The sequence below is a fragment of the Passer domesticus genome, chromosome 6 (genome assembly GCF_036417665.1).
Source record: "Passer domesticus isolate bPasDom1 chromosome 6, bPasDom1.hap1, whole genome shotgun sequence".
Taxonomy (NCBI): Eukaryota; Metazoa; Chordata; class Aves; order Passeriformes; family Passeridae; genus Passer; species Passer domesticus.
In genome coordinates, this window is record NC_087479.1 from 16,031,380 (window position 1) to 16,044,427 (window position 13,048).

Sequence of the window (13,048 nt, forward strand, 5' to 3'; positions counted from 1 at the left end):
AGCCTCTTTAGTGGGTTTTTTGGTTTTGTTCTGTGGGATTTTAAGAATGTTATGGATTAGGTGGTCTTGTGTATGACGTCAACGTTCATCACAGCTGAATTTCCTAAGTTCAAGGAAGTTAAACGGCTGAATTGCCTGAAGTTCAAAGAGCAAAGTGTGTAGAAAAAAGATCCATTTAACCCAGTACTAGATCATCAGTTGAACACCTTGGATATTTTAGCAGCTCTAAATTATTTCCACCATTTAGTCTGTATAAACAATACCTGCTTTTCATCACTGAAATTATTAACAATGTTTGTTTATTTCAGTATGAGTATGCACTGAGACAGCTGTATGCCTTGGTCAACCTTTGTGAAGGAGGATACCCCATTGACAGGTAATGAGGTTCCCAGATATGCCCTGTAGTTTTAACCGTGGCTAGAAGAACAAAAGCTTACAGGCAGATAAAGCTTAATCATAAAAGCTTCTCTCTTGTTATCATTTTGTCCATAAATCACTCTAAATTTAGAAATGTTTGTTTTGACAAACATCATTATTTGTTCCCTCCCACTGATAATGATCCATGTCCCCATCACCCTTTAATTTCCTTACTGAGCCTCAGGGGAAATGACAGTCAGTCAGAGGATCCCACTGCACCACACAACATCAAACAAAACAGCATGACTGGTGCACAGGCGTTGCCCTGTAACTCCTGCATGAGCTTACACTGAAGCCAGGCAGGGAACTGCTGTGTTTTCTGTGCCACCCCCTCAGCTGCTGGCTCAAAACACCACAGCATTGCTGGCTTCTGGTGATGAAAGAGAATATGGTGCTGTGTCCTTCATGTGTGAGCTAGGAAAGCAGGGAAGTAATGGTCCAGGCTGACCCCTGTGGTGGTGCAGTAGAGCCAAGGGCAGCATGGTGTTGGAATTCTGTCTTAGGAATTTGTGGTAGAGGTTGGGATCCCAGCTTGTGAGTCATGCAAGAGAAGTAAAAGGGAGAGAAGAAAGCAGAAGTGTAGGGAATGTGAGGATGGACTGGTAGTTCAAAGAGTGTGTACATGCAGCTCAGGAGGTGAAGAACTGCTGCCCCACTCCTGGTGGCAGCCCACTGCAGTCAGTTTGGGAAATAGTTTGAGAGAAGAGTACCTGAAAAGTTATTCATCATTATTTTTCTCTGTTGCAGAATATGCCTGGCCATGAATCGGGTGTGCCTTGGGTATTGATGGAATCAGCAGTCCTGAAAGTAACCCTTACTACAAGTGATGACTTTTCATAGCTGTCATAATCCAGACTTTATGTGCATGCAACCTGGAGAGAGTCAGACACTGTACTGGAACTGTGCTGGGAGCTGAGGCACCAGACCATGAGCAGTGCAGCACTTGCCAGTGCTCTTCCCTGCACCCCCACCTGCTGACAGCCTGCTGCTTTGAGAGAGGCATTTTGGCACACCACCTGGAGCTTTCAAGACGGATAATTTTTTTCAAAGCACAATGCTCTTAGGAATCTCTGGATCAACACTACAAGCCACCTATGTGATTGCAAAATCCATCCTAAATCTAAACATTGAGTCATTAATTCTGGGGGTTCTTTTAATACTCTTGCTAACTCTTAACTTTTTTTTAAAAAGTTAATGAATGCCATTACAGTGACTAATTTGCAGATTGGTTGAACAGTTAAGAAACCAAAGCTTGTTCTTTAAGTTTTAACTCCTTAACAGTTTAAAGAAATTAGTTGCATATGGGAGCTGTTTGATGTGGACAGCACAGTTAACAGTAAAAATCTTTGTGAGTAGAAAGCACTGTTTCCCAAAGAAAAACAGAAATATTTAATCCTGTAAATTTAGCATCAGTATGCTGTAATTAATTGTGTATACTCACAAACCTGTGGGAAGTCATGGCGTACAGGAATTGCCTGTGAATAAAAATAAAGTTGACAGTTTGATCCACCCACAGTGCAATAGTGTTGGACGTGTTGTGTCTTGAAAATGAAGGAGAGCTAATTAATTCCATGACATGCATTAATCTGTCCCTGTAAGACTTTCATAAGGCAGGTACTCTCAAAAACACCTGCACAAGCAAACCAACAAAGCCCAAAACTCCAGCCTAAAAGCAACAATAAAGCATGTAAAGCCCCAGATCACACTTGAAGGTTCCACTCCTTAGAGGTGACTCAGTAAAGGACAAGTACAGCAAAATTAGAGGTTGTGAGATGTTCTACAAAAGTTTCAGGTTGTCCACAGCTTTTTACATGTGGAGACAGGATACAGAAATATTTCAGAGTTATTTTCAGTGTGTTAAAATACTCAAAATTACCTCATCTCTATGTGAAAAGAATGAAGTCTGACAAAAACTGAAGAGAGAGTTCTGGGTAGCTCCACACAGAGGAAGGGGGTTGTAGAGGTGTAACTGCTAGTTTTATATAAAGAAGAGCTAGGTAAAACCAAGAGGAACATGAATAGCTTTATGAACACTGTCTGGGGGGCGAGAGATTGATCCCAGAGCAGAGCTTAGTGTCAGGATGAATGGAAAAGGTAAAACTGTGGAATTAGGCTTTACTGAATTAATAGATGAAAGTTTGCACCTTGGGAGTTGTTGGAAGTTCAGATATGTGCTGCTTTTGAGTTGCTTCTTGTTTCTTCTCAGCTGTAAAGCTGTGGGTTTTTTAGCAGGAATCTAAAAACAAGAGTATGAAATTCATGATTTCCTGAATGTGTTGCAGTTGTTTCCCTGATGACAGGAGGAAGGTCTGACCCCACAGACAGCTCTTCTGGCTGCTATCATAAAAGAAAGCATACCAAGATCTTCCAAATACTTGGAAAGAAATTACTCTTTCAAAGCCCTGTTTGGATATATACATTCAGTCTGCTGTTTGACTCATCTCTGCTTTTAGAGTTGTTCTCTGGCCTAGAAATCCAGGCTGCTTCTCAAGCACTTTGCATCACCAATTCATAGGTTTAACATTTTTTGCACCCTTTATATATATGCCCGCCTTTCTGCTGAGGATTCAGAAGAGGCTTTTGTTTTTCTGGATTTTCACACCAGAGGTTAAAAAAGAGGCCTCCATGCTCCTCGTAGATGGTGTCACTTTAAGAGTCTCCAGCCATAGTACATAGACCTTAAAAAGTAATTATCAGATAAGAAATCAGTTGCTAGCACGTTTTTATTTTCACATATCACTGACACCCTGGTGGCACTTGTTATCATCATATGCCCTGACCCTCCTGCAGATCCTTGTATCTCTGAGGATGCAAAGCCGAAATGTGAGAGTGGGATTTTGTTCTCTTTTCTTCTTGCAAGTGATTTCCGTAGCTTCACCAGCCTAAATGTCATACCCCTTCCCTCAGGTATGTGGCAAACTGAAAGACAGACACTGAAGATGTCACTGCACCCACTGTCTGAGATGGAGCAGGTTCTCATGCATGCTCTGAATTTTCAGTTTGTATCCAGAGACCCATTTCGTTTTCAGTCAGGAAACGGCCCAAAAAAAAACAACCAATAACCTTCACTGCACTGATCAATACATTTGTTTTAAGGCCTCCAAATGACATCATACAGACTTAGTACCGGCATGGCAGGCTGTTTATTTTGTGATGGTAATAGAATCTAATGAGAAAATAATTTTAGGATTGTGCAAGGTCAATCTTACGCCAGAATATCCTGTGGTGAGTTGGGCAAGTACAGACACCCTCGCTCTTCCTGCAGGCATGCTGTTGCTCAGCCCATCATTCCTAGAATGTTGGGATGCTGGAATGCAAAATATGGAAAACTGTTCAGGCTTCTAGCAAATTGTCACCAGCAGGCAAAACAGGGCAAAGTTGAGGCTGTGTTATTTACAAAAACATCATGAGAATTGTGTATATCCGTAGCCCCAGGGAAGAGTGTCATGCACTGCAGCCAAGGTTTCCTGTCTTCCTCCTCCTCCTCCTCCTCCTTGTTGCTAAGAATGGAATGTAAGGCCCTTCTCTGACCATGTGCCAAATCTGCTGCGTGTTTCTACCCAACATCCTGCTGCACAGGAGCTCACTGCCTTTCCTTGTAGATGACCTGGAGGGCAGGACCATGATCAGCCTCCACAGCACACTGTGTGCTGGCTACTTCTGTACAATGCAAACTTAGAGGGACACAGCTTTGTTCAGAGCATCAGCAACCACCCTCCCTTCTTCACCAGCGATAAAGCAGAAAGCAGTTCACCTGAGTTGGAGATAATGCACTTCTTTAGATACTCCAGTAAGCTGTATTGTTATAGCTCTCTTCAAACTAAGTTACATCTTGTCTCATCAGGACAGTTTAACGTAAGTGCTGAGCACCCGTGGCCATCTCAGGGCAGGAGGCTGAAGGCCTCTCATTCTTGTGCTCATCCTCTGTCTGTGGGAATAGGGGTGGAGGGGCAGCAGAGGAAAAGGAAACTTAAGATGAAGTGCTGACAAAGCAGCATTTTGTGCCAAGAGCTCAGGAAATTCTGAGTCAGAAGCTGTTGGCTTCCTAGAGGCACAATACCCCAAAAGACGTGGAAGACAACAAAAGTCCTACAGTTCTGTAAGCCTTGTACCACAGGCAGAGCTGGCCAGTATCCCACACTTGCAGCATCCATCCAAGGAGGGATGCTGGTGGGACAGGCAGAGCCTGCACAGCAGCTGGATAGGAGGAAAAAATTTTTCACAGTGCAAGGTGTTAAAATGCAGAACTAGGGCCCCAAGAAGGCTGCATGACCCTGGAAACTGCAGCACTGAAAGGATGAGGCTCTTGGGAGACAGCCCTGTTTGAACAGGGATAGGACTGGTGACCTCCAGGGGTCAATGCCAGCCTCAGTCACTCTACAAGCCCATAATAAAAAGCCAGTCTCGTGCCATGTTTCAAAGTACAGTTTGTGACTGGAGCTTGAAGAGGCCCAAAACCTCTTCAATTCAGCAGGGAAACTGCCTTTGATCTCAATGGCTTTTATTTTAGGATGAACTTGACCTGCCAGTGTCATTATTTCAGTGAGTTATTGACAAATTGTGTCACTGGGTGCAAACTGGCCCTAAATCGTCTCTGTGCATGCAGAGGCTGCACCAGCTGGTTGTTTCTGTGCAGAAGTTGCTGGGTTCAGCAGGTCTCCCTGTTCCTCTCTCTCGCACTGGGATCCATTCCTTGTGAGTCAATGACTGATCATTGCACAACATTTCTCTGCAAATGAGTGTTTGAAGAGGCCTTGGCTGGATTGCACAACCCTACTTGGTCAATACCTCCTGGAACACTCCTGTCTGCTGAGAGCTCACACAAGGGCTGGCACATGACTGTCTTGACTAACCAGGGGAGGCCACAGATCACCAGGCTGGGCTGCTTCCTCTTTGCTTGGGCTGCAGCATGAGGAAACCCCATGGAAAAGCCAATGAACAAAATCCCATGGAGCCTTTAAAAATGCCCATTTCATTCCCACACTTGACCTCTTTTTCTCACACCATCTGAAATGCCATCTCTGTCCATCATGGTGGTAGTGAAGCAGATGAAGGATTTTCTGAGGGGGACCACCAAAGTTACTCCAGAAAGTTCATTTGGCCAAGAGGTGGGGAAATTCATGGGCCATTGTCATGAAGCAGGTGCAAGTATAGGGCAAGCCACTCCTTGAAGCAGTGTACCATGGCAGCAAAAGCACCTGCAAACAATCACTTGGCAGGCCAGAACTCTGCTCAGGGTTGTCAGGATCCACCTCAACCAGGTGGTGCAAGCATCCACCTCAACCAGGCTAGTACTCCGATCAGGGTCTTCAGTGGTCCCAGTCTCTGTTCTTGTGACAGTTGTGAGGCAAATGAGGGAAACTTCAGACCATCTCTTTCAATGCCATGTCTCTCATATCTTCCCCTCAAAATTCTGTCTTCCTCCTTAATTTTTTCTCCCAATTTTGCAGCATCTGTCAGGTTAGTTTTGGCATGTTTTGGTCCTTTGCACTGCACCTCTTTTCCTGCCAGACCATTTTCTTGTAGTCACTAAATGTCCCAATTTGCTGGGGTTTTTTTTCAATTGCATTTAATTTGATCATATCTCCTTTCCAGAGTGTTTGCAAGTCTTTCTTTTCTCTTTCGTAATATTTTGTTTCCCTTCCCAAAAGGAAATTTCATTTCATCCAAAATCCAATGTGGGTCATCTCCCAGCTTATGTTCCCTGACAAGGGACAGCTGTGGTCACGTCACCCCTGTACTTCAGAGATGTATGTTTAATGAAATGTTGCTGGTGGTTTATATGATGGGACCAAACAAGCCAGTTGCCCACAGCCTCTGAGCATGCTATGCTCTGCACTGAGCCCTGGCACAGGGATTTCCTTCCAGGTAACTCACAGCCAGGCACAGTAATTTGCATTACTATCAATAATCTCTGGGTTTGGGAGAGCCATGGCAGCTCTTGCAAATCAAATCAGAGCTTTGCAGTTGTTATGCCAGAGGAAAATATTGCATGTGCCATTTGAGAAAAGCCCACATAAATTCAAAGGTTCAAGGCACTCCTTGCACTTCAAAAACTGGAATCTGCAGGTCTGATTTTGCGTCTAGACATTTAGTAAATTTAGGTCTGAGCCCATTCAGATTGCAGTGATTTAGCACTTTTTCCACAGTCTCCACTGACCTGCTCTATCCCATACTTCTCCCTAGCCCCAAGGTCCAGCTGGTGACTCAGATGTCCCAGGACACTGAGGTGCTGGAGTGCTTCACTTCATCAATCAGTTACTTGGCCCTGGCTAGTGCAAAGTCCAGTTGCTCTGCAGAAATATCCAGCTGATCAGTCCTAGCTTCTTTCCTTCCATGTTTCTGTTTTAACCTCTTACCCATCAGATTACTTTTAGGTAATTGACTCATTGACTGTGAGTGTTATCATATAACGATAACCTGATCAGGCCAAGGATCAGGGGAGCATCAGGGGAGGCTCCAATCCTCCCCTGGACATCCAGCACATTCCTGGCCCTGGGGACAGGCTAAGGGCAGTGGAGCTGGAGACCACTCCTACTGCAGCATCACTATGGCAGCGGCTGACAGCCTTGGGAGGCTGAAGTGGGGTCCTGGACCATGGCCGGGGGGGAGGCACTGGGGAGGCACTGGAGACAGCCACAGCTGCGTGAGTGCCCTCAGGGCCCTGAGAGCAGCATCACCTCCCAGGTCAGTACTAGAAACTTGTGTCTCAGGTTTAGCCCCAGCATCCCAAGTGCCACCCTGAGGGCAGCCCAGCCTGGCAGCAGGAGCACACAGCCCTGCAGGAGGGTGATGGCAGCATGAGGGAGGGCTTCAGCTCTGGCATCCTGCAGATGTGCTGCCCAGAGGCAGGGCAGAGGTGCCAACAGCTGCACATAGCAGAAATAACCATGGCTTTGGAGTCAGCTGTGCTGTCACGCACTGCACGCTCTGCACATGATATCCTCAAAACTAAGATTGCTGTTATTCACCGTTCCTCATTCTTGGTAGTTGTTCCCTTCCCAACAAGATGTGCACACAGCCCATGCTGGCAGATGTACAGCACTGGTTTGCTATCTGTATGCAGATTTGGCTACAGCTGGGGCACATAGACATGGACATTTATTTCAAGCCCCAGAGACTGAGAGAGGGACCAGCTTTATGTAATACCCTTTTATCCTTGTAGCTTCAGGAATAAGGCAGAGACCTTGGGCAACTTGGCCAAGGTGCCCTAAATCTCTTTTGAATGTTATTGGGAGGAAACAATAGCAAGTCTGAGTAAAACAGCTTTTTGTAATCAGGGCTTTGCTAGGCCTGCTTCCAAGCTGGTGGAGCTGCAGTGGAGGTTACTGGCTTCCTGCAGGCAGACAACCCAGTATTTTGTGTTTGCAGTGGGAATCTTGCCTATGTGAAGGCACCCAGAAGACACAGGCCTGTCTTGCAACTAGGGCTCCTGTTTTCATTATTCAGTCCTGGAAAATTGTTTTCAAATTCAATGAAATGCATTTTTGCATTGATTCAGTATATTCTGTGGGAATTTGTTTTTTCAGGGAAATTTAAGCCTTCAATGACTGAATGACTAAAAGCACACACAGAAAGGAGAATTAGAAAGTTCCGTCTGCAACAGCCTGAATTTATTAAAGTAGTAACCTGGTGGTAATTACAGCTAGGATAACACTTGTGAAAATGACAGCCATATAAAAAGGGATTGGTATTTAATTCTAATTCCTTTTAACTTTCAAATTTTAATCTGGTTTGATACACTGGGCAAATTATTAAGTTTTTTACAAAGGCTTATTTTAAAATAATTGCACCATATCACACATTAAAATAAATATACAATTAACCAGACACTAAGAAACAACCAATGTGAATAAAACTGCTGCACATGTAAAACTGATGGTGAAGACTTTGAATATTTGGGAAAAATACATTGATGAAAATGCCTACGCTACCTGATTTGAGTGACAGATAGAAGGCAAAAAACATATTCTTAGTGAAAGTACAGGGTCATCTTGCACTGTTTGTAATTATGTGGATTTCAAAGGCAAAGACGTTGTTGACAGCAAGACAGAGATGGAGCTCTGCTACAGGTGGCAACCCTATGCCACTGAATTCATCAGACAAGACCAGTTCATTCAAACTGGGTGAACAGATACCATAAAGCACAAACACAGTCTTACCTCCAAACAGACTGAGGTGTGTGCAGGCCTTTCAAAGGCCTTATGCACAAATGTGATTCACACCTGCCATCGTTTATTATAAAGTAAATGTCCACCTTTTTGCAAGATCTCTGGATTTTCTCTACTGTTCATTTACATTCTGCAGTGTTGGCTGGTTGCAGCTGAGAGGTTCTGAGGCTTGATACTTCAAGTTTTCCAGAGGATGAATGTTCTCCTGAATGCTCCTTTTACTTCTGCAAATGACCTCTACCAAGAAATACAGTGTGTTCAGACACGATCTATAATTAGCCCATCTGCCCTCTGTTGAAGACCACACTCCAGAGAACTTCCAAGGTCTGCAGATACCAGAGGACCTCACAAGGTAAATTATCCAGCTCTTCCAGGATGACAGCAAAGACAGAAAAGAAGCAGCATGGCCCTTAGGAAAAGTCTGACTCTTTAACAACTGGAACTGGTGGGGTTTTATGGTCAATTGGTTTATAAATAAAATGGAAATCTTTCTTGGTTTCGCTCTTCAGAAGGGAGGCTTTGATATGGTGTGGAAGGGCATCTTTGTCCAGCTGCAGACACTGGTCATCAACATAAACAAAGAGTCCATAGTCCTTGGGATGGGACACTTCAAACTTCTCGGCACACTGCTGGCTCAGCTGCTCAGCTGTGGTATCGCGACGGGAAGCAAGTGTCCTTGATTGACCACTGACTTCCAGAAAGGAGATACAGATGAAATCCTGAAGAGAAACATGAGGAGAGACCTTGCAGTTAACACAGTAACCTAGGACTGAAGGAGGAGGAATTCAGTCACAAAGCTCTAGTTGCCTAGAGCTCCCAGATATCCTCCAGTCATTCTCCAGTGTCCTAGTTATTCTCCCCTTTCTTCCCTCTGTCAGGCTCTGAATCAGCGAATACTTTAATAAGCATTTTACCAAATAATTAGCACCATAAAGACACCGAAGTTAAAGCACTTTTTTCTGATTTTACTGAGTATCCTTAGAGAATGATCTGCAATGGTTAATTCTTCCATCTTTTTACAGCTCCTGAAAAAAGGGTTTGCAAAGTGACAGACATGAAAAACAGACCAGAAATGTCAGAAATCTGGCCTGAAAACCCCCTGCTTCCCAGAAGGGATAGGGCTAGCAGTGTGGTGGCCTTGCAACTTCACAATCACGCAAACAGCATATTGAAAGTGTGTCCTCTGAACTTCCTTCCATCAGGAAGGAAATAGCTGAAGTTATGCTGAGAAGGCTGATTTACTTGTATCCTGTTTCAGGCAGTAACAACTGTTGTGACAGCTTTCATCTTGCCAAACACATAAGGAACAGACTCTAGAGAGCTTTTGGTCACACAGTGGAACCTGTGTGTTTAATTTGCATCTGTGAACTCCAACACAAATCCCATTTTGTTCAGAAAATAATGAGGTTCCCTGGCAGAAGGGGAGTTTTCAAATGCATGGACTATGGGCTTCCAAACTACATTTACGGAGTACCACTGCAGTGGATTGAGGCAGGCAGAAGGATGGACAGAGGCCTGCTGAACATATCAGCAAGTGGTTTGGCTCTGCCAGAATGGGCTTTCATGTCTCTGATACTACCCCTCATTCAAAGGGGTGGAAAATGGCCCTTCAGCCATGGTGGGAATTTTCTGGGGAAATGTGTCATTTGCCTGCTCAGCTATTATGCTCCATGCTAGGTACTTCTATGAGCTACTGCTGCCAGAGCAGCACTCGGGCTGGATGGATATTTGCTGTATCTCAAACACCATTCATGGTTTCTGAGATCATCAGGGACTGGTTTGACTGCAATATGGGAAACCTGTTCAACTCCATGCTTTCACATGGACTGTTCTCCCCCACAGGAGACTTTTCCCTGGCTTTCCCCTCAGAATGCACAATTTTCAGTTCTGCACTGTGAAAGCAGAACGTGAGACGTGGCCTTTGCTGCCTCCCTGTGGGTGATAATTTGATCACAGCACATGGGGCTGGAAGGGTACCCTGCCTACCTGGACCAGTCTCATCATGGCTGGAGGCCCAGAGCACTCATTTCTCTTGGGATCTTCTCCCACTGGTGCATGGGGAGATCTTTGCCAGACCATGCACAGCATGGGCTTCAAAACTGACCCAACCTTGATGGGTCTTTCCTGCTGTCAGACAGGCTCTGGAAGATGCTTGACTGACTGGTAATTGGGATGTCTTAGACCCCCCTACAGCTTTATGCCATCTAGAAGCAGCCCTGCACAGCTGGCTCACATCTCAGTTTAGCCCTTGATTTCCCCAGGCATTAAGGGAGATGATTAAGAGGGGCTTCTGAGTCCCCACCACAGCTCCCACAGGCTCCTAGCACACCTCCTTTGAGAATGATCAAAAAAATCACTTTGCAGTTATATTTAAAACTACGATATTATAAGGGTACTTCAAGATTTCAAAATTTATTTCATAGGTAGTATGTATTTCAAATGTGTGTTTTTTAAGATCTGGAAACCTTGCCCCAGATGTACTCTTTTTTTTTTTTTTTTAATAGTGATTTCAATTAATTTCATTTAAAAGTAATTACCTGCACTGAGGAGCGGGAAGCCCGGGCCTTGTTCAGCGTTCTCCGTCGCTCCCAGCGGTGGATGGAGTCCTGAACCTCCATGCTCAGCTGCCGTGTCACAGTGATTTTGTCATAGTTCTTGATATGCTCCAGGACCCCGTAGGTGGTGGTTAAATAATAGGAGCCTGCAAAAGGTGACAGTCTTGTATGAACATCACACCTTCATGGGCCATTCGGTCCCGCTCCCACCGTGCCTGCCGGTGCCCACACGGGCAGTGTCTGACCCCTGCGCTGCCGGTGCCTTGCTGGAGGGAGCGCAGGGGTCACTGCTGCCAACCAGTGAAGGACACCCTGTGACCAGCGTCCTCCAGCCCTCCTGCTCCACAGCACTGCTGCTGCCCAGACTGCTGCAGATGTCCTGGGAGAGAGCACAGGCTGGAAGGAAAGAGCTATAGAAACTGCATTCACAAACAAGCCCTAGCCACAGATGTTTATTCTTTGGGCCACAGCTGTCTTTTTGTTGTGTTTGATAGGGCCCGTGCAACAGGTCGGTAACCTGGGCTCCTGAGCAGTCCCCACAATGCAAGGAAATAGAAATAATAGTAGATTACTGCAGGAGAGGCACAAAGCCTGGATCCAGCCCCCAGCTCCAGCTACACTATTTACATGTTTGGATTTCAGGGCTCCTGTTGAGGGATGTCTCAGACCTGCAGGAACAAGTCATCCTCTGTTCCCTCCATTCTCTACTGACCACGCAGGCATCCCAGGCGTTCACCTGTAATTCCTGGGCTGTTCAGGGCCGCGGCATAAATCTTCTAACGCAGAGAAACAGGGCAGAGTGGCAAAGCCCCTTTCCCTCAGAACCCCGTGGCTGCTGTGGCGCTGCTTGCAGCGGGAAATAAATGACCACCTGCAGCCACAGGGCGGCAGCTGGGCCCTGATTGAAGCCGGCTGCAGCCACACAGCGCTGCGGGTCAGCCCCGACAAGGACAGACACTGCTGGGCTCTCAGGGCAGGCCCGAGGCAGGGCTGGTGAAGGGCTGGCTGCCAGCTCCGCCCTCAGCTCGGGCCCGGGCCGGGGCAGAGTCAGCCGCGGAGCTGCGGGGCAGCGGCGGGGCCGTGGCCTGCTCCGGCCCGGGCCCGGTGCCCGGCAGTCGGGGACAGCTGACGGTGTTCGGCGGAGTTTCACCCGGGCCGCAGTGCCTGCAGATGGCACTCGCACACAGCCCATCCTCCGCAGCCGCTGCCCCCCCAGGCGCTGCCGAGCCCATGGCCGGCTGCTCCAGGGAGGCAAAGACAGCGCTTGATTCAAGAGCAGTGTTTTTAGAGCACCATGAAAGTTTTCTGTAGGAGAGGAGAGACCAAGACACTGCCATTTGGCTTCCTGTGCTCTGGTGGATCGTTAAGGAGTGTCCTACAGTTTTGAAGGTTTTTGCCCAAAACACTCATTTTTCTTGAATGTCTCCCACAAAGAGGTGCTAAGAATAGACTAAGAAGTCTAAAAGTACCACTTTTCTCCTCTTAAATATGGTTACCACCCTCCTTTTTCTGTCATTCAATATTTCTCCTCTTCGGGCTGAGTCAGAGGTAGCTGCGATAGGACTGGGAACAGGGTGTATCCCTTCCCTCAGAACCCTGGGAGGAAGAGCTCTGAGTCCCCCGCAACAGGAATTCATCACAACTTTTTTAAGAATTAAGTTTTTGCCCACTTTCAATTTATTAATTTCCATCCAGTTGTTCCCTACACTCTGTCCTTGCCTTTGCTCCAGTATTCAACATCACCATTGCTATTAAATGAATTCAAAGTATATTTTCCATTTGGAGGCAAAACTGATTTTGTATATTGATTTATGCAATTTTGCAGTTTTTTACTTCTGCTTTACTTCTTTCCTTTTGATTTCTGTACCTGAACACTTTTTGCTATTCAACTTCAAAAGGCCTAAC

The 13,048-nt window shown here is 45.9% G+C and overlaps 2 protein-coding genes and 3 long non-coding RNA genes across 8 annotated transcripts in view; 3 read left to right on the top strand and 2 right to left on the bottom strand.

Annotated features, from left to right (window-relative positions):
- LGMN (legumain) overlaps nucleotides 1–1,926 on the top strand; it is a 26,194-nt gene extending 24,268 nt beyond the window's left edge. Inside the window, exons 13-14 of the mRNA XM_064423545.1 lie at nucleotides 309–376; nucleotides 1,165–1,926. Of these exons, the coding sequence (XP_064279615.1) occupies nucleotides 309–376; nucleotides 1,165–1,204 (108 nt within the window). The 3' untranslated portion in view covers nucleotides 1,205–1,926. The remainder of the gene's footprint in view (nucleotides 1–308; nucleotides 377–1,164) is intronic.
- The window catches only part of LOC135302721 (uncharacterized), a 7,092-nt gene extending 2,622 nt beyond the window's left edge, over nucleotides 1–4,470 (bottom strand). For 2 of the 3 annotated variants that reach the window (XR_010364277.1, XR_010364276.1), the window contains exons 1-2: nucleotides 3,627–4,465; nucleotides 1,128–2,653 (exon numbers count right to left, since the gene is read on the bottom strand). This is a non-coding gene — a long non-coding RNA (uncharacterized LOC135302721). Of the gene's footprint in view, nucleotides 1–1,127; nucleotides 2,654–3,626 lie in introns of all 3 variants that reach the window. The other variant, XR_010364275.1, reaches the window with a different exon arrangement.
- LOC135302722 (uncharacterized) lies at nucleotides 3,924–8,907 on the top strand. Its single transcript, XR_010364279.1, has 2 exons — nucleotides 3,924–4,272; nucleotides 8,725–8,907. It is a non-coding gene; the product is annotated as an uncharacterized LOC135302722 (long non-coding RNA).
- The window catches only part of RIN3 (Ras and Rab interactor 3), a 66,256-nt gene continuing 61,216 nt past the window's right edge, over nucleotides 8,009–13,048 (bottom strand). For both annotated transcript variants that reach the window (XM_064423538.1, XM_064423539.1), the window contains 2 exons: nucleotides 11,126–11,289; nucleotides 8,009–9,307 (listed from right to left, as the gene is read on the bottom strand). In XM_064423538.1, coding sequence (XP_064279608.1) covers nucleotides 8,999–9,307; nucleotides 11,126–11,289 — 473 coding nt within the window. In that variant the 3' untranslated portion in view covers nucleotides 8,009–8,998. The remainder of the gene's footprint in view (nucleotides 9,308–11,125; nucleotides 11,290–13,048) is intronic.
- LOC135302723 (uncharacterized) lies at nucleotides 11,495–11,927 on the top strand. Its single transcript, XR_010364280.1, has 2 exons — nucleotides 11,495–11,651; nucleotides 11,786–11,927. It is a non-coding gene; the product is annotated as an uncharacterized LOC135302723 (long non-coding RNA).